Source organism: Micropterus dolomieu, linkage group LG05, assembly GCF_021292245.1.
Source record: "Micropterus dolomieu isolate WLL.071019.BEF.003 ecotype Adirondacks linkage group LG05, ASM2129224v1, whole genome shotgun sequence".
Classification (NCBI taxonomy): Eukaryota; Metazoa; Chordata; class Actinopteri; order Centrarchiformes; family Centrarchidae; genus Micropterus; species Micropterus dolomieu.
In genome coordinates, this window is record NC_060154.1 from 1,152,093 (window position 1) to 1,171,186 (window position 19,094).

Consider the following 19,094-nt stretch of genomic DNA (forward strand, 5'->3'; position numbering starts at 1 on the left):
GGCCCCCCCCCCCCCCCCATGTTGGACTGTGTCATTTTATCTCCTCAGTTCTGGACTCTTGTTAAGAAGGAACAAAGCTGACGTTGGCTCCGCTCTCCATGCATGTGTGGGGCCCTGTAGGAAGCAGTTAGTGGGTCCTGTGGTGGAGCTGTGTCTCTGAGGAGAGCGCCGCTGAGCCTCCATGCTGCGACTCGGGGGCGACGGCGCTGCAGCGCGGGGACAGTCACTGCAGGCTCGGTCCAACGCCTTCAGCCAAATGGATGGCTGCCTGTCCCGCTACACACACACACACACACACACACACACACACACACTCACACACAGTCTCCCATCCTTAATGGGCCTGTTGCCCAACGCCACCTTTGGGCCCAATTACCAAGTTGTTTCCATCAGTTGGACCAGTAGCCAGTTTCCCTCAGTAAAGTTGCTAATGAGGTTCGGGCTCGCGACCGTTCGTCTCTCAATCTGTCTGCTGACCTTGCCCTTCTGTCTCTCTGGCACGCGCAGGGAGGCAGGAAGCCCCCATCCTGGCAACCGGGCGGGCACCGGGAAGGACGCCATGTTTTTACCCCACCGGTGTTCACAGCACAAACCCCAGCCAGCGCCTCGCGGTGCCTTCAGGCGCTAAGAGAAACTTGTTATTTCCAAGTGACAATGGGAGAGAAAATGGAAAAACGGTGCATGTGTTGGAGACGGCGGCTGAATCAAAGTGCGAAGCTTTGGCTGAGAACGGATCCGTCCTCTGACAGCAACACATGTCCGCCAGTCATGTGACGCTGTGCTGTTAGCGTTAGCATGGTGTAGAGTGTGAGGAAGGCCAGCCAGCAGCAGAGAGCTGGCAGACGCTCACGGCCTACATTTCATTAATGTAGGACAGAGAAGTTTCTCATGTTCAACTCTTCTGACTAACAAACGCTGACTTCAGACTCCACGGTTTGTATTTGAAGCTATAATCAGCTTCAGGAGAGAATTCTAAAAACATCATTTTGTGGAGTTAAAACTACAAAAGAAATTTAATTATGATGATACATCTTTGAAGTATTTGTCCAAATATTTCTTCTCTGAATCTGAAGACATAAATTTACTTTTCAGCTGCCTCTATGATTGCAACGTTAGGGCGTGGTGAGATGTTTAAAATAAATGTCATGAATATTTCTCCAATATAGATCGATATAAAGCAAATGCATGAAGTCACATTAAAGACATAAATGTAATAAATAAAATTTAAATAAATGTATTTCATCCAGCGCACTGTGTTTCAAAGCTTTTCTTTAAATACATAATGTGATCGTATCATCACAACACAGTTTCACTGAAAGGTCAATTAATGACAGCTGCAAAGTTGCTCTTGTGAGTTTTGTTTTAAAGCTTCTGATTGAACTCAAATATGAAAAGTCGAATTCACGTTTTAATGTTTACATTTGAATTTGTTCTATATCTAGATATCTATCTGTCGGTCTGTCTATACAGTATCTCACAAAGTGTTTACTCACATATTAGTAAATATTTGATTATATCTTTTCACAACACTGAAGACATAGTGAAGAAATGACACTTTTCTATAGTGTAAAGTCGTGAGTGTGCAGCTTGTATAACAGTGTAAATTTGCTGTCCCCTTAAAATAACACATCACGCAGCTGTAGAAATAATCAAATATTTACTAATATGTGAGTGATGTACTCTCTTTTGTGAGATACTGCATATCTAGATACATGCTGTATGTACCACACACAGTCACAAACTCTCGTGGTGTTTCCTGTTTTCCGCCAGGTGGGAAGGCGTTCATGTTTCGTGTGCGGGACCTGAGGGAGGGCGTGGTCGTCTACCATCACTCCGACAGCGACACCACCCGAGACCACATCGTCTTCCGCATCAGCGACGGCCGTCACAGCATCCGCCACAAGTTTCCCATCAACATCCTGCCCAAAGACGACTCTCCGCCCTTCCTCATCCACAACGTGGCGGTGGAGGTGGAGGAGGGCGGGGCCGTGAGGCTGGAGGAGTACATGCTCTTAGCCTCCGACCTGGACTCCAGCGACGACTACATCCTCTACCAGATGGTCTCCAGCCCCCGGGCGGGGCGGCTGGTCAGGAAGACCTCCACCCACGGGACGGGTGAGGGAGCGGCGTGTTTAGATTGATTAAAGGATAAATAAGAATAAATCTTTAAGTGAGTTTAGATGTGTGTAAATGGTGTCAGCAGGTCCAAAACATTGTGTAAATATCAGGCCATCAAACGCGTTATAATGTTTTTAATTTTACATCAGATTTATTGTTTTTTTTCACCATACAGTTATTAAGAATCTTTCGTGTAACATTAACTTTTATAGTTTATACAAATACTGTAGAAACTGCCAGTGTAAGACGTTACAAGTTCTCTCTTTGGCCCCATGTTTTATTTAGAAAAGCATAGAATCGTCCTTAAAATCGTTTCTACTCTCAGCTTAAACTTTCACTAAAGATAAGACGTTCCTTTATTGATCCCCCCTGTGGGGGAAATTCAGATTGGCCCAGCGGCACAGGGGAATGTAGTGCGAAGAGGATTGAGAAAGAACAAAATACAATAAAACAGGGTCTTAAATTAACTGCCACTAAGAAATGTTATCTGCCACTTTTGAAATATATGGACAAACTGAAGGAATAACATTCAGCTCATTCAGGCATCATTTAATGTAAATAATGTCATTTAAGCTCCATTATCTATTTAGACAAAACAATAAATGCATGTTTGCATGCACAAAAGGACAGATGTCTTTCAGTACAAGACGATCACCCCACTTTACTGAACAGCCAGGTATTTCAACTGAAGATAAATGATAATAGTGGGTAAGACACATTCCTTTGGTGTGAGAGACCTGAGTTCGAATCCACTGTGAGACACCAGTGTGTCCCTGAGCGAGACACTTTCCTCCAGAATCTGACACATATAGCAGCAAGCGTCAGCCAAATGAATAAATGTAAAGTAATTATGTGAAGATGCACAATCAATATAATATTATTATTATTATTATTATTATTATATATGTCAGCCATCATAAAAAGAAAGCGGGTTGGAAAGGGACAGAGTTAAATGGGTTGCAAGATGAGCAATGGAGGAGATGACATACATTATTATACATTATGTTAATTTCACAGTAAGATCATTTGAGAATCAAGTCATAGCATGAAATAATAACAAGCAAAGACAGGAGACAAGAAACAAAAAGGTTGTGTACATGTGTATTTCTGTTGTGCATTTTCCCGGACGGGGAAAAGTAGGTAGTAATTAAATAAAACATACAGTTGCTAGAGCTTGTTTTAAATGGTGTTAATTGTGTTGTAATTTTGATATTAAGAAAATGAAATGTTTAGCCTTAATAACAATCTATAGAATAAAATCTCTGAGTTCAGCCTCAGGTGTTGACACAACTGTAAGGTGGTTGGAATATCATGCAGGTAATTGTCTGAGAAGCACTCACACATCTTAATTCTTTTAGTTTCTTACACCACACTGTTCTTACACCTGAATGTTGGCGCTGATTCATGCAAAGGATTGGAACTCAGCTGCGTAGTTGGCCACTTAATTTAATTTAATGCACTGTTATCAGTCACTTCCACTGCCACCAAATAACAAAAAAACTATTTTTCTTTCTTCTTAGAAAGCTCATTAAATTTAACAGTTTAATAAATGTTTGTGGCTGTCTTTTCTTTTTCAGGATGGCATCATTTTACTACCTAAAATATAAATTACGATAAATAGAAACGATTACATTAGTTACCATAAACCATCAGTCTTTCGGTACAAGAGCCAAACTTCACACTCTCTCAGCCTCATTTTCCAAAACACAGATCACTTCCGTTTCACATAAATTCTCGGGTCATTTCTAAGCTAAACAGAAATCCAGATTGATGCTCGTCGTCTCATCGTGCGGCTCGATCTGTCCGTACAGGATCTCCAGTGGACAGTTTCCTGCAGAGAGACCTGATCCAGGGTCAGATCTACTACCAGCACTCAGGGGAGGAACAGTTTGAAGACTCCTTCGACTTCACGCTGTCCGACAGCCACCAGCCGCCCAACCTCTCCCAGACATATGTGAGTCAAAACTAAATCTACATCTGGCCTGAAAGCAGCGCCGCACAATATTAACACTTTCCTCTCATCGGAAAAGAAAAGTCACACTAACCCCCCTCCCCTCTCTGTGGATCCAGACCGTGGTGGTCCATGTTTTCCCGGTGAAGGACCAGCTTCCGGTGGAAGTTTCCGGCAGCGTTCGCTCTCTGACGGTGAAGGAGACGGAGGTGGTTTACGTCACTCAGGCTCACCTGCACTTCACTGACCGAGAGCATCCGGACACGGACCTGATCTACGTCATCACACAGCCCTGCTTCAGCCCAATGCATCCTGGGTAAGGACGGGGCAGGACCGATTTAGCCTGTTTAGTCTAGCTTAGCACAAGGTAGGGCTGCTTGATTTGAAGAAAGTCATATTGCGATTATTGTGCACGATTTGCGATTCGATTATTAACAAATGGAGTCTGCTCGCTTAGTTATCAAAATACAAAATACATTTTGAAACGTGTATTTCTCAACTTGAACAAAGGTTTTAAATAATAAACAGTATTACGGTAGGTTGTTGTCCTAACACAAGGGCTGGAAACTGATAATCAGGCTCAGTCAAAAGCTAGAAAATAAAGCTTCCTGTGCTGTGGAGAAGAAATCCGTATTGGTCCTGAAATTAAACCCCCTTTTTATTCTCTTACTTGTTTAGGCTGATGGATGCAGGACGATTGTTCTACACAGACAGCACCAGCAGCATGAAGAGAGACCACATGGTGCCGGTGTTAAAGTCCTTCACACAGGTTTGAAATCCTGAGACGACGCTGCAGAGATAAATGTGATAATTATTGACTAAACACCGATCAGAAAACTGACCAAACGATCTCGCCTCAAGGTCCATTTAGTAGCTGCTCTGGAGCTTTTGATCAGCAGGTGGAGTTTGCAGGTGACAGAATTGCAGGACTTCTCATCTCCCTGATCTTGGAGGTCATCTCTAAGGTTTACCAGCTGTTCTGGAGCTGTTGATCTGATTTACATCTGTCAAGGTTCTCGGTCATCCAGGTCATAGTTATCCAAGGAAGGTTAAAATCAGGGGCAACTAGTTGAAGATACACAACTTTTCGTCCCTCAACCGAGAGACGTCTTCAGTTCAGACTGACTGGTACGGAAACTCAGCTATTTAACCTCTGATGGTCAAGAGGATTTATACCGCTTGGTTCGTTAGTGCTTCTGGCTGTTGTAATGACAGGCCAATGACCATCGAGATGAAAAGAACAGCATTGTAAGGGGGGGATAAGTGGTGTCGTGGGCCTCCTCACCTGTTAAGCGCAGGTTTCTCAACCCAGGTGTAAATGACTTCCTTGACACAAAACCATTCATCCTCTCCGTCTAAAATAAGAGCAAATTAAAAGCAAACACTAAAACCACAACTTTACACTAACAATGTCTATTTAGAACAATAAAGCAACAGGCAGCTTTCATACTACTGCTGTAGTTTATTTTTCAAAAGTGCTTATAGGTTTTATAAGTGGAGAATGTTCTGCAGGCTGCATCACGAGCCAGATGTTCCTCGATGTACTTAACTCATTAATAAAAAAAACTTTTTTAAAGCTGCGTCTCCGACGTTGCCAGCGTTGCGTTGGACAGATTAGTGCTGCGGTGTTTATGAGAGAGAGAGGATGTGCTGCGCGAATGCACTACGGCGCTGATCTGCAATCAAATAAGATTTTAAATAGGCCTATAATAAAATAAAAACAAAATCAGTATGTGGCGGGCCGCCACAAATAAATGAACGTATAGGAAACACTGCCTTTCCTCTGTCTCTGCTGCTCTGTTGGTGCTGCTGCAGTGACTGGCCGACCTGTCTAACCTCACGGGAGCTTGTGGAGTTTCTCAACCTCGAGCACATTTTCAATTCGCCTTTGGTAAAACTGCCAATATTCAAATTCTACACAGTTGATTTCTCGCCTCAAAACCGCTCACAAGTGTATTTAGTGATGAAATTGCGTACAAAACTTGTAACGAAAGCCGTTCTGCTGTTCGCCTCTTTCTCCTCGCATGAAAGCTTCTTCTTCGTGAGTCTCGCAGTCAAGCAGACAGTGGAAGCGGTACTGCCTGGTACTTCCTGTAGTGTAACGACGCGGCGTCAATGAAATTTGACGTCGACAATAAGAATTTGTATGGTTGCAGCCCTCCTGTCCTTAACCAGTCCAGCCTGCCTTGAATCTTATTTGCAAAACATTTTCCACTCGGTGTTAAAACTGCATTCCAGCGGCCCCAGGTACATATATTCTGCAAAAGTCTAAGGTAGGTGCTTCGGTATTTGCTGAGTCGAAGGCAGCTGGACTGGATTCTTTAAGATGTTTCACTTCATACGGACAGGTGTGGAGGCCTTTAATCACCGTACAGTTGCTCACACATGCAGAGTTGTTGAGGTCAGGAGTTTTCTTTGACCTGGGTGGATCTTCAGACATACCGTCCGGTTGCCCCGGTCTTTGGGGAGGTTCGTAAAGAAATCAAATCAGCTGTATTGAAGAAAAGCACTTGAATAAATATACTGAGTTACTCTGCCCTGTGCTCTCCCAGCACGCAGTGAACCACATGAAGGTGGCCTTCATGCCTCCCGTGGAGGACATCGGCCCGGAGCCGCTGTTCGTCCAGTTCGTCTTCTCCGTCAGCGACCACCACGGCGGCACCGTCTCCGGCCTCCTCTTCAACATCACCGTCACCCCCGTGGACGACCAGGCGCCAGAGGTCAGAGGTCAAACAGAGGCCGAGCTTTGAATGATGATGAACGTTTTTGATTAAATGTTCTTGCACCTTGAGTTTGAAGATCCAGATTTGCTGGTTGATCCTCTGTGTGCTCGTCAGGCCTTCACCAACCTGCTGCGGGTGGAGGAGGGCGGAGGGGCCTTCGTGACGGAGGAGCACCTCCTGGTTCAGGACCGGGACAGCCGGGAGGAGGAGCTGAGGGTGGAGGTTCAGAGGACGGCTCGTCGCGGCCGGCTGGAGCTGCAGGGCCGAACGCTGCTGCAAGGAGACGGGTTCACCCTGCAGGACCTGAGAGGACTCCGGCTCCGGTGAGACAGAGCTGGTGCTGGACTTGGCTTTAGGTTCAGATGAGGGTTTGAGCTTTGTGTTTAAGTTGAGTGGAATGACCCTTTAACCATCACAGCTACAGTTTAATACCAGCTTTTTATGAGAATCTACGTTATAGAACAGAAAAGCTGAATTATAGATTGAAGGTGTGGATTTTTACAAAGCACTAAAAAGTTAACGGAAGTGTTTTAGTTGCCTAAAGTCCTGGATATACTTGCTTTTTAACAATGAGTAGACGGGCGTAGACGGGCGTAGGCGACGCAAACGACATTGTTCACTCCTGAATCCACTAGGGGGCAGATCAGGACCGGATCATCTTCCTTGACAACCTCCGAATGTGCACATCAAACCAAACACGGCGACACTCGAGCAGGTTGTGATTTTAATGAGACGACATAACGATCTCGGTAATTGCGGACAAGCTCCAGGAGTTTTACTCTAAACATCCCGCCATAAATCTCCTTTTTTTTCAACTGACCTTCTTCTTCTTTTGTGTTAAACGGCGGTTGGCAAACCAACTTCTTACCGCCACCACTTGGGCTGGTGTGTGGAGCAGGAGTTTGCTGCTGACATACTGCCCCCACGTTCATGGGCTGAATTACATCTCGCCGACGCGTAGCGTTAATTTCTGGGGACGTGCAGAGTGCAGGATGTCCAGGGCTTTAAGTGAATCATCGCTGCCATGTTTTTATTAGATGTTAGAGAAACTTGATTGGAGATAATCTGGAGGTTTCCAGAATCTTCTAATATCAGCGTTGTTTCTGATAGTAGGGTCGATGGTCTGGAGAAGAAATGTAGGGTCCAGTGTTTTTTGTACAGTCAGACTAAAAGTCAGGAAGTCTCCACGTCTGCTGCTTCAACTCTGACAAGTGTGTTTCTCACAAAACGTTTTCATGAAGGTTTAACTCCCAAACCGTCCTCACTGCTCGGCAGAGCTGCGTCAGGTTTCATTTTTAAAACGTAAGTAGGAAAAAAAGGTAACAGAAAGTTTAGATGGTTTTCTCCTCCACATCACTGGTTCAGATTAAATAGTGTCCTGAACTTGGAAGAAAAAAATTTTCAAATTAGAACCAGGTTTTGATAAACAGAAGAAACAGTTAAATACAGTCAGATAATGCAAAACGGATGTTGGCAGGCATGATCAAGGCTGTGTGAATATTACAGAGAGCTAACTGTAATTAGATGCTTAGATGGTTGAGTTACATGATTAGACACTGCAGACGTGTAAACGCTGACCCACATGCACGGATTCCTCTGTAAACTGTAAGTCTGCACCTTATTTGTTTACAGTGTTCACGTCACCGCGATCCAGCAGCTGAACCCACTGTAACATAAACCGAAACCTCAGCAGGAAATAACGTTCGGAAGAGCGTATTTAAATGTAGGAGCGTGATTGGTCTCTGTGTGAGTTTATCCTTGTACCCACAAATCTTTTGAAACGTTCTCGTGTGCAGCCTCAGTTCACTCCAACAAACCTAAAGAAATGACGCTTTTGTATGGTTTTCATTTTGACAAGCTCTCTTCTGTGCTTTATAAAGAGACTAAAGAAAGACTTAAAGACACTTGACTTGATTTAGGATTGTTGTTGAAGGCCATCGTTACGATTTTTCCGGTGAAGTTTGACGCACCAATTTGTGCTTCTGACCAAATAACTCGACAGAGCGAGCCGACCAACAGAGACACAAAGTTATGTTGTTGTTTTAGTCAATGGTACAAATACTTCTTTTTAATAAACCGTGTCTTAATAAACTTCTTGTCCGCTTAGCAACCGAGCGGCTCGTTCATTTCCCCTCTTCACTAACTGTTTTATTGGTGAATCAACATCAGATTTCTCAGCCTGAGCCGACTGAAGCCTGTGTTGTGTTTGTTTTATCCTCCCCATAACAAAGCCTATCCTACTGTTGCAGCCATTAAAACTTAGTTCACTTCAGTTTTCAAATAGCAAAGTGGTTTTATCCCGTTTGGAGCGTTTTTGTTTGTTAAATTAATGTCGTCTTTGTTTAAATGATGACCAAGCAGCCAACAGTGAGTTGACAATCAATTTAGCCTCTCAAATCAACACACGATTTGCCTACAATAACAACACAAGCAGATCACAATGTTAGTTTAAACTTTTATTATCACTACCAAGGCATTTTTTTATTTACATGCTGAGGCAGGCGGCTGCTGCCGCTCGCAACGGCGTGCTGAAAAACAAACGGACTACAATCTAAACAATAATAAAAACATGCAGCTTGTCTTACCTCAGTGTTTCCTCCAGAATGACAGTGTAACTGTGGCGGCGGGGGGGGGGGCCGTCCATATGGACTACCAGCTATATACAGCGTGCTAGCTTTGAAAACCCAGCTGTATTCTCACATTAGCTTAGCTCTCCTTATTAACTAGGCTGCTTACATGCTCGCTAATAACTTATTTTCAGCTGGGTCTCCGACATTGACAGCGTTGTGTTGAGCGAGAGGATGTGCTGCGCAATTCTAATAAATAGCAGTTCAGCCACCAGCCTGACTGTAGTCACTGTGTTCAGACTGCAGGCCAATGTGACCCAAATCTTTTTATGACAGTGTGAACAGGCCAAGTCACACGGAATCTGATCTTTTCCAGTTCGGAATTGGGCCACTTCCATATGTGGTCCAAGTCCGATCCAGATCGGATCTTTTTAAATGAGTCTGGACACTCAGGTCGGAACTGATGCGACTTTGACGTCACTGTAGAGCAGCTGTTGTCACAGGTCTGCTGCAGACGGAGCCGCGCCGAACGAAAAAGCTCCACAAAAAGTCATAATTAAACATGCGGCTCTCTTCCTCCTCTACCTCGCCGTCATCTGCTCACAAACTCCCTTTCTTCCACCTGAAATCCAGCGGACCGCCAGCTCTCTGCTGAGTTATGTGCATGCTACTGGTCCGAGCGGACACAGTGGCGAGACGGAGACGGAGTTGTGGGGCAGTTGCGTTGTCCAGCGCCAGAAAACGTAATGAAAAGAACAGACAGTTGTGAACACTTGTCATAATCAGGGAGAAATGTGACCCGTGAGAGGACAATGAAAAGCGGGAGTCTCCTGTGAGCTAACAGGATCTAACTTCTTCTGAGCATGCGGGTCACTTTCAGGCCGCGGACAGTTCAGACTGGAGTCTGATATGGGCGCATTTAAACAGCAATTAACTGTCAAACAAAAAAAATAAATTAAGCATTAAGGCCTGGAGTCTGAACGCAGCCTAAACGTCTGAAATTAGTCACTTTAGACGGTGTGACAACAACAAACGTGTAACACCGTGTGAGGTGACTCTAATAAAATCTTGTTCACAGTCTGTGTCAGGCTGTACGATGTCTGTTTGACGCTGTCAGACTGTGAGCGCAGCAATGCGCCATCCCCTCGCGTCACCCATCTGGTACGTCTTCTGACTGTGCTCTTTGTGTCGCAGGTACATCCACGATGACTCCGAGACCACTGAGGATGAAGTGGATCTGAAGGTGACGGACGGTGTGAACTCAGCAGACGTCGTCCTGCTGGTACAGGTGAGCTTCCTGCTGCCAAAACAGGAAATACTTCATCAGTCAGCTTCCTGTCAGAGCTCCTGTTTATATCTCACATCCAACTGGAATCCACTTGTCCTTCATATTATGCAAATGTCATATCTTATTATGAACCAAAGTATTGTTAAAGAGGTTCATAAGAACTGGGTTTTAAAGAGGAGTTTTGAATTCTGTAATAATGACTATTTGGACGCGCGCGGGCGCCATCCCGTGAAACTGTCGCCTCACGCACACCTGCTGCCAGAGTTGAATTGTCTTGAACTTTTATCTATGAGACTGATCTTGCTGTTTGTGAGTTTCCTGAATTATGTAACAGTACATAAACAGGAAATGACCTTCGCTGCCGTCTCTTGTTCAATAAAATGATTGTACATTTTTTCATGCTGCGTCTGTGATGGGAACCTCGCGCCTCTCCTGGTGTCCTCAGGTCCTGCCGATGAACGATGAACCTCCCCAGCTGGGTGGGGGTCTGCGGGGGGAGCTGAGCTGCGAGGAGGGGGGGCAGGTCCAGGTGACGGTGGACTACCTGTCGGCCACAGACCGGGACAGCGATGACTCCAGACTGACCTACATGCTGGCTCGGAGTCCAGCCAGAGGGGAGCTGCGGAGAGCTGGACTCACCGTGGACAAGTTCTCCCAGCAGGACCTGCTGCAGGGACACATCCACTACGTCCACACAGGTGAGGGGCATCATGGGAGACGGGTGGGAAGAAATCATTACTCATTTAATCAGAGTCCTTTTGTGATTGTTTTGTAGATGCATTTTTGATGAACGACGGCGGTCAGTGCTAAGCTCACTGACAAACACATTGCATTTCCTGTGACTACTTCATAATAAAAGTCAACTTCTGTTTTGCCAGTTAAATGCTTTTAATGAGAAGCTGCAGCAGCAGGAAATGTTTAGTTTGCATTAGCAGTAACTTAAGACAGCTTTTTCTGGGAATTTTGTGCCACAGATACACAGTTCATAATATAGCAAATATATGAATATTGCAATACTTTCATCCGTGGCCACTCTTTGGGCCGGATGTGGGCCACGGGCCGCCAGTTGATCACTGTCCGGCAGTAATGTGTCATTAATAGGGGTGTGACGAGACACTTAACCAACGAGACGAGATCGAGACGAGATTTTAACAATATATTTAAGAAATCTTTAAAGCTGAATTATATGAAATTTTGAGCACTAAACACTTCATTTCCTACATTCTGGTGAAAGTTTCTGCACCAATTTATGGTGGAAATGTCTTAATTTATGTAAAGGGAAACACACAATTCCAAGTAGCAAGTGACATTTCAAAATATAAACTATGAAAGAATCTAAGTGCTGCTCTCAGATCTGTTTCTCCTGTAGATCAACATATTTATTATCATCCCTGCTGAGTCTTCCCTTCTCTTTGTGTCTTTGTTTGGGGAAGTGACCTCTTTAAATGTGCATGTGGCACCTTTTCACCTCAATAATTAATAATTCATTAAACTCCTGGACTTTAACAGCTCCTGTGTTTAAGCAGCTTTTCTGCTCTTGTCCAAAACTTTCTGCACGTTCAGAATCTCTCCCACAGATCTGTGTCTCCGACAGGTGCAGAGAAAAGGCAGAATGTTACCAGACTAACGACATCATTTGATGAGACGCCTACCTGCCCTTTACTCTGCGTTATCCCCTTCAGACCGTTTGACCGACGCAGGTTGGGACTGCATGTTGTAGGGCTGGGCGATCTGGACCGAAAAGTCATATCCCGGTACTGTTGGGGCCCGTGTCCACCAAAGCGTTTTATTCTGACGCCAGCGTCTTTTTTTTAATTCATTGCACTGGGAGCGCCGCGTTTTTGCAAGCTGGCAACTCTCGGCGACTGGAAAAAAACACCCAGCGCCTCGTCACGCTGCTGCCGTTTTTTTTCCAGTCGCCGAGAGTTGTAAAATGTTCAACTTTGGGAAAAACGCTGCGCTCGTCACTGTCACTTTTTACTCAGCCGTCCAATCACAGTAGAGGAGGGGCGGGAGCAACGGTTACTATCCTGGAACCGAGCTTCGTCCAATCTCAGCTCTTGGACCAAACGGCGGTACTCGCCGAGATGTTTCCTCGCCCACAAAATCTCATGAACCCACACACGGCGAGTCCGTCCTCTCTCTCTACCCGCTTCAGCCTTCTCTTCATACAGAGCGAGCGCTCTACTCTGTGATGACATTCGTACATCCAGTAAAGTTCGGTAGAACTACTGGCAACAAATGTATCGTAGCAACCAAAGCCGTCGCTGCGCCTCAAAAACGCCCCTGCTGTGCGTTTTCAGAAGAGCAGCTGGCGATTTCAGCCGGCAAAAAACACTTTGGTGGACACGGGGCCTTGGGCAGAATTCCGGTATAAAATATATATCGGTATTTTCTGCTAAGTAGACTGGGGGGTGTCTGTCGTAGTGACCATGTTTTTATTATTTGTAGTAATTTAACTTGCATCTTATTTCACCATTTTAATTATACTTGATTTTCCATCTTAGGTGTCACTTATTAATTGTCCTTTCGTAGGATTTAATAAATGCCGTAATGTCAAGAAATGAATACTTTGTGTGTGTGTGTGTGACATTATAATTCACTCCGTTTGGTGTGACCCTGATGTTATAGGGCAGCACAGGTAACGTTCCTGTTGACGTCAGTGTTCAGTGCTTTACGCTCTGAAGTGTTCGCGATGCACGAGCTCTGGCATCCAAACTCTGGCCCATATCAGTCAGTCAGACTTGGCAAGTGTCTGAAATTCAGAAGGCCAGAGATACAAACAAGTTGGCGGACGAGGCTGAGGGTAGTGGCGCTGAGGTTGGCACAACAAGCTGAACGGCGTGCGAGCCAGTCACACTAATGGAACAGCGGAGCTGGAAGACCCGCTGCAGGTTACTGGTCAGTGAATGTTACAACAGCAACGGAGAGACAGGTGTGTTTGAGACGAGGACGGGTCTGTGTGTCGCCGATGCGCCGCTGTTGTAGGGTAACGTTATATGAATGGAAACATCAAACTAACGCACATTAAACTACATCCCCGAGATGCGCCGATCACAGGAAAAAACAAGCTGGAGCCAAACTCCTTTTCCCCCGTTGCTTTCAAGCCAAAACTATATAACACTGAATTTCAAGCAGCCTTTAGATGCTTTAGAAAAACAGAACAGGATGAATAATCACTGAAGCAGCTGCCATATTAAATTACATGACCTTATCTAGCCAAGGTGTAACTAACTCAACTCATTCTGCACAATTTGTTTGTATTTTTGATTTCACCCCTTAAGAGTTCTTAATGCACAAATATTGGATTCATTTCATAGGTGTCATTCACACTGTGGATCCTCGGGACATGTCTCCATCACTTTTTTTAAAGCATTTGTTAAATATTTCATGAAAAATGGTTTGCAACAAGAAATGTTAAAAAAACAAAGGAAAATACTTTGAGAAACTTTAATTTGCACAATAAGAAAACATGTAATTTAAAGATAAAAGAAACAAATGTGCATTGTTCAAAAAAAGTTTAAGCTAAAAAAAATCTGAATCACTTTATTTAAATAAATTCTACCATAAATTGGTGCAGAAAATGTCTCCAGAATGCAGGAAATTAAGTGTTTAGTGTTAAAAATTTTCTAGGGGACCCCCAGACCCCCACTTATATATTTCAGCATTGAATATTTCATCAAATAGTGTTAAAATATCTTCTTGTCTTGTTCTCGTGAAGCCAATATTGTGAATTGTGCATGTGAGCTAAGTGCATCGTCACACCCCTAATCTGAACCCACCAGTTTTCAACACAATGAATCAAGGACGTCACTTGATTCATTTATCTTATCAGAGTACAGAGACACCCCAAAAAGCAATAGTGTTAAATATGAATGTGTTATAATAAAATGTTGTATGAAATTCATGTAAATCGTAAATAATTTTCTCGGGCTTAAAATGAAAACAGATTTTCCATTAAATGGCAGTAAAGTTGGTATTAAATTTCATCCTAGGTGGTATTAAAAGTCTTAAATTTAACTTTGAGAATCCAGGGGGTACGATGTGATTGAATCCGCCTCCTTCAGTTCTCTTCACACTCACAGACCTAACGTTGTCTGCTGCAAACACGTCACGTCCTTTCGTTGTTGGATCTTAGCTTTTGATGCTGTGGATCACTGTATTCCTTTGGACAGAATCGAGAAATACTTTGGCATCTCTGGTCAAGTGGTTGAGATCTTACCTTTCAGAAAGATCTCAATGTGTGTTTCATAATAACACATTTTCCGACCCTTCGCCACTCCAGCACGGGGTTCCACAGGGTTCAGTCCTTGGTCCACTGCTGCTTTTGTTATACTTGGCGCCATTGGGTCAGATCATTCGTTCTTTTGGGATTGCTTTTCATTGCCTGTGCTGATGATTTACAAATATACATTATTATACAGTTATTGCAGGAAATGCATCTGATTCAGTTAAATTATTGACTTGCTTGGCTCCTGTGAGGAGCTGGTTATCAGCAAATTTCTTGCTACTCAACTCAGCAAAAACTAAGATGATCGCTATTGGACCAGCTGGATTAGCTCATTTGTATGACAATTTTACTTCATCCATTGATTTGGCATCTGGGCGGAGTTGATTCGCTCCGTGAGTCTTATCAGTTTAACATTTGTATTTCACTGCATAAGAATTAATGTGTGGCGAGTCTCGCTTTTTACCTGACGAGAATCCTCGTCACAGTTTAATCTCGCGAGATCTTGTCACACACCTAGTCATCAAGTCATGTTCTCACAGGAGACAGAAATGTTTGTGTTTCTGTGTTCAGGCGGGGAGATCGGACCTCGGCCCGTGTTTGACACAGTCACCCTCATCATCTCTGACGGCGAGGCTGGAGGGACGGACAGCTGTTGCAACGGAGACGCCCCGCCCCCACCCGTGCCTCTCCACGGCACGCTTCCTGTGTACGACCTCAACGTCACGGTTCATCCCGTCAACAACAAAGTCCCCGCCGTCACTCTGGGTAGGATACTTCTTTTTTTACTCCTGACAGGTGACACACTTAACGGTTAACTTCCAGGTTGTTTCTGAACAAACTGAAAAGGCTTTTGAAAGTCTTTTGGCTGCAGACGTTGGCTATAAAATGTTTGTGTGTGTGATTGCGGACTCTCAGGAGACGTTACCCCTTTTTTAAGTAAAAGTTTCAGTCAGCACCATCAAACCTGCAGCAAACAGCCAGCTACAGCTTTTATCTGGGCCCAACTCGTGTTAATTTACTTAACAACACTTTGGTCCAGATTTACAAAAGGTTTGCGTGAGTAAAAACGTGTGCAAACTTGATATCACCAGCAAATTAGCACGTAAGCGGATCTACTAACGGCGTGCAGCAGAATGACGTCTTTCAAAAGTGTTTCAGTTTTATTGTGAAAAGTAGCGGGAGGGGAACATGCAAATATATTGATTTACTACGCGCAGTGTGATCTAACAAGCCTAAACGCAGTTTCATGCGAGTGCAACAGCGTCTGTGTTTAATACGTTTGACAGGAAGGTGCAAACTGCAGAGTGCTGCAGAGGTGGCTGCTGTTATCGATGTGAGGAGACACAGCTGTAATGAAAGAAGACAGAGAGAAATTAATAATATTAGATAATAATATTCTGTATCCAATAAATAGAAATACAATTATTTTATTTATTGGATGAACTATATTAATTGAATAGTTTTTTTGTAGCACTGTTATGTTAACATTCATGTCAATAAAGCAAATTTGGTTTCGACCTGACTTCTTTTCTTGGTGAGATGGAAGAGTTTAGAAAGTTGCAATAGTGCGGGGATCACGCGTAAAATCCACCCAGCCAGAGATCCCCAACTGTTCTTAGCGTGCCGGTCGTAACGGCGACACAACCCACTGTAGGTGTCGGAGAGCGAATGGGGCGTTGGGGCGTACAGGGCCAGGAGATCGCAGAGCGACCGGGCACGCTGCGGACGGTCGGTGGTCGTTCCCTCTGGCTGGATCGCGATCTGCTGGCATTTCCTGGCGTCCGGGTCATTGGGAAACCCCAGCAGAAACGGCTACAGTACACTGCAAAGCGGTTTTCCAGGTGTGCTGTACCAAGACGATTTCCACTGAGGTTTTTAGTCAGCGGCTGCTTTCCCTCCCGACTCTCCACGGCGGAAACCATTAAAACACGCGAAACCCTCATTTGAATACTGCCGCCTCCGTTGTGTTTGCACCTGTTGTCTTCTACGCAATAATTGATAGCTGATCACCCATAACAGGTCCTACAATTACACCTGCAATATTTTAGAATGCACACGCAGTTTAGTACGCTTTCTCCGGGATGTTAGTAACTATCTGACCCACTCTGTTGACAAGATCTTGGAGTTTGTCTGTGGTCGAGGTCAGGGCTCTGAGTGGGCCAGTCAGGTTCTTCCACTTTGTGCACTTTGTCATATTAAGAGGAAAAGGCCAAACACAAACAGCTGGAAGAACTATGGTCTAAAATGGTCTGCTGTAGTATTAACATGAACAACAGCCCCCTCACATATAGTGTAAATTATCAGGAATTATTGTTATAAACAACTGAGAGCGCCGAAATAAATCTAATAAATAATATTTTTTATATATAACAGATGTTCAATAAATGTTCACAAATTAGGACTTCATTTTTTTTTTTCATTTTTATTTAGTGAAAAAGAACTGAAAAAAGCTTTTACTTAATTTTACTCGTGCATATTTGTTGACAAAGATTTTATCATAATTGTTTTGAATGTTCTGCCTCAGATTTGAGAAGTGATCCGCTGTTTGGAATCAAGTGTCCCATTCTGGCCATAAAGAAAAGTCGACCAACATAAAATAACCATCAGGCTTCAGCCTGTAAACTCGAAAGAAATAACGATTTGATCCTCATCGTGATAATTATCGATATCGAAAGAAATGAAACTTTTTATCGTGATGACATTTTTGGCCGTGTGGTCACGTCATCTCTACACTCTCATATTTTCAGTCTTTGGAGGGTGTGACCTTGATGTTAAACGTGACTCTGTGTGATTATTTAAAAGGTTTTGAAAAAGTCTTAAATTCGACTTGGTGCCATTTTTCATAGATTTTTATTATTTCTGTTGGATCAGGTGAGAGTGGACCTGAGATGATATAAACATTAATTTCTAATGATTTGAGGAGGTTTTCTTCCTCCCCGTGCGTGTGCATGTGTCGGTCTTCCTGCCGACTCCTCCTGCTCTTCGCCGCTGACAATCCTCTTAATGCAGCGGAGCAGCTCTGACCTCGACGAAACGCCGTCACCTATCAGCCCAACGCACACTCTGCACGGGGGGGGGGAGGTATTCACTCACACACAGTCTCTCTCTCTCCTGGGGAGGATGATCAGTCTCGCCGGAGTCGGAGCCAAGAAGAGGGATTTGGAGGAGCTCTATCAATGGAGACCAGTGACCACTGGGACACACAGTGGGATGACTGGGAGATGGTGTGTGAGAGAGAGAGAGAGAGAGAGAGAGAGAGACATTTCACTGGCATGTTTGTTCCTGTGTTCTATAAAAATCTTTATTTCCTAAAAGGAGAAATCTGCCAGAAGTGTGAAATAATCAACAGAAATCAGCTTCTGTGAAGAATATTGTCAGACTGAGGAGCATTTTCTTGATTCTAGTCATACAGATGTGAGACAAAATGACTTGTGAGGACAGATTTTGTTCACCACAGTGATATATGTGTATATATATAAGTTATCGAGTCTCATTTTCAGACTATAGGCTTTGGGAAAATGTCAGAATGCTTCACAGTAGAAAGCTCAGGTTTATCAAGTGGTCTTAGTCTCTTAGGATTTTATTTCCTGTTTCTTTCTTCGTCTGCCGCATTCGGTTTTTGCTGCTGGTGCCGAGTTCTTTGTGTCGCACCTTTTAGTGAGAGAGTCGTGGTGGATGGTTGGTTGGTTGTACAAATATTTCACACAGCTGCTCACATCTCGTCTTTGTTGAACTTTAAACGGCCTTAAAAGTACCAGATAAAAACATCTGCAAGGGATCCTGCAGCTCTGAGATCCTGCAGCTCTGAGATCCTGAAGCTCTAAAAACGTCCAGTGAAACTAAACGAGTGGAATTTTTATATTTCTCATTTTAAAACAATAATTTGGAATATTGAATTCAACCTCGAATCTCAGACCAAAATCCATTCTGTCGTGTTCTGTTTGCAGCGTGGGAGTGAATCTGCAGGGTTTAGCTTTACAGTCCAAAGGCTCATTGTTTGCACATTGCATTGTGGGTGTTTGTTGGCGTGTGTGTGTGTGTGTGTGTGTGTGTGTGTGTCATCCTCAGCGTGTCAGCCAGGCTAACGAGGTTGGCACTGACGTGTTTTAAGTGAAATCTGTCTATTGTCTGCAGGTATTACATGTTCACAAACACACACAAACAGCCGGTGAGATTATCACTCGCGTGTGTGTGTGTGTGTGTGTGTGTGTGTGTC

At 44.0% G+C, this 19,094-nt stretch overlaps 1 protein-coding gene across 1 annotated transcript in view; it reads left to right on the top strand.

The window, feature by feature from the left end:
- LOC123971232 (FRAS1-related extracellular matrix protein 1-like) overlaps nt 1-18,836 on the top strand; it is a 38,470-nt gene extending 19,634 nt beyond the window's left edge. The window contains exons 9-18 of the mRNA XM_046049946.1: nt 1,771-2,115; nt 3,930-4,072; nt 4,189-4,385; nt 4,748-4,838; nt 6,622-6,789; nt 6,907-7,115; nt 10,554-10,647; nt 11,093-11,345; nt 15,449-15,643; nt 18,826-18,836. Of these exons, the coding sequence (XP_045905902.1) occupies nt 1,771-2,115; nt 3,930-4,072; nt 4,189-4,385; nt 4,748-4,838; nt 6,622-6,789; nt 6,907-7,115; nt 10,554-10,647; nt 11,093-11,345; nt 15,449-15,643; nt 18,826-18,836 (1,706 nt within the window). The remainder of the gene's footprint in view (nt 1-1,770; nt 2,116-3,929; nt 4,073-4,188; nt 4,386-4,747; nt 4,839-6,621; nt 6,790-6,906; nt 7,116-10,553; nt 10,648-11,092; nt 11,346-15,448; nt 15,644-18,825) is intronic.
- The last annotated feature ends 258 nt before the right edge of the window (nt 18,837-19,094 follow it).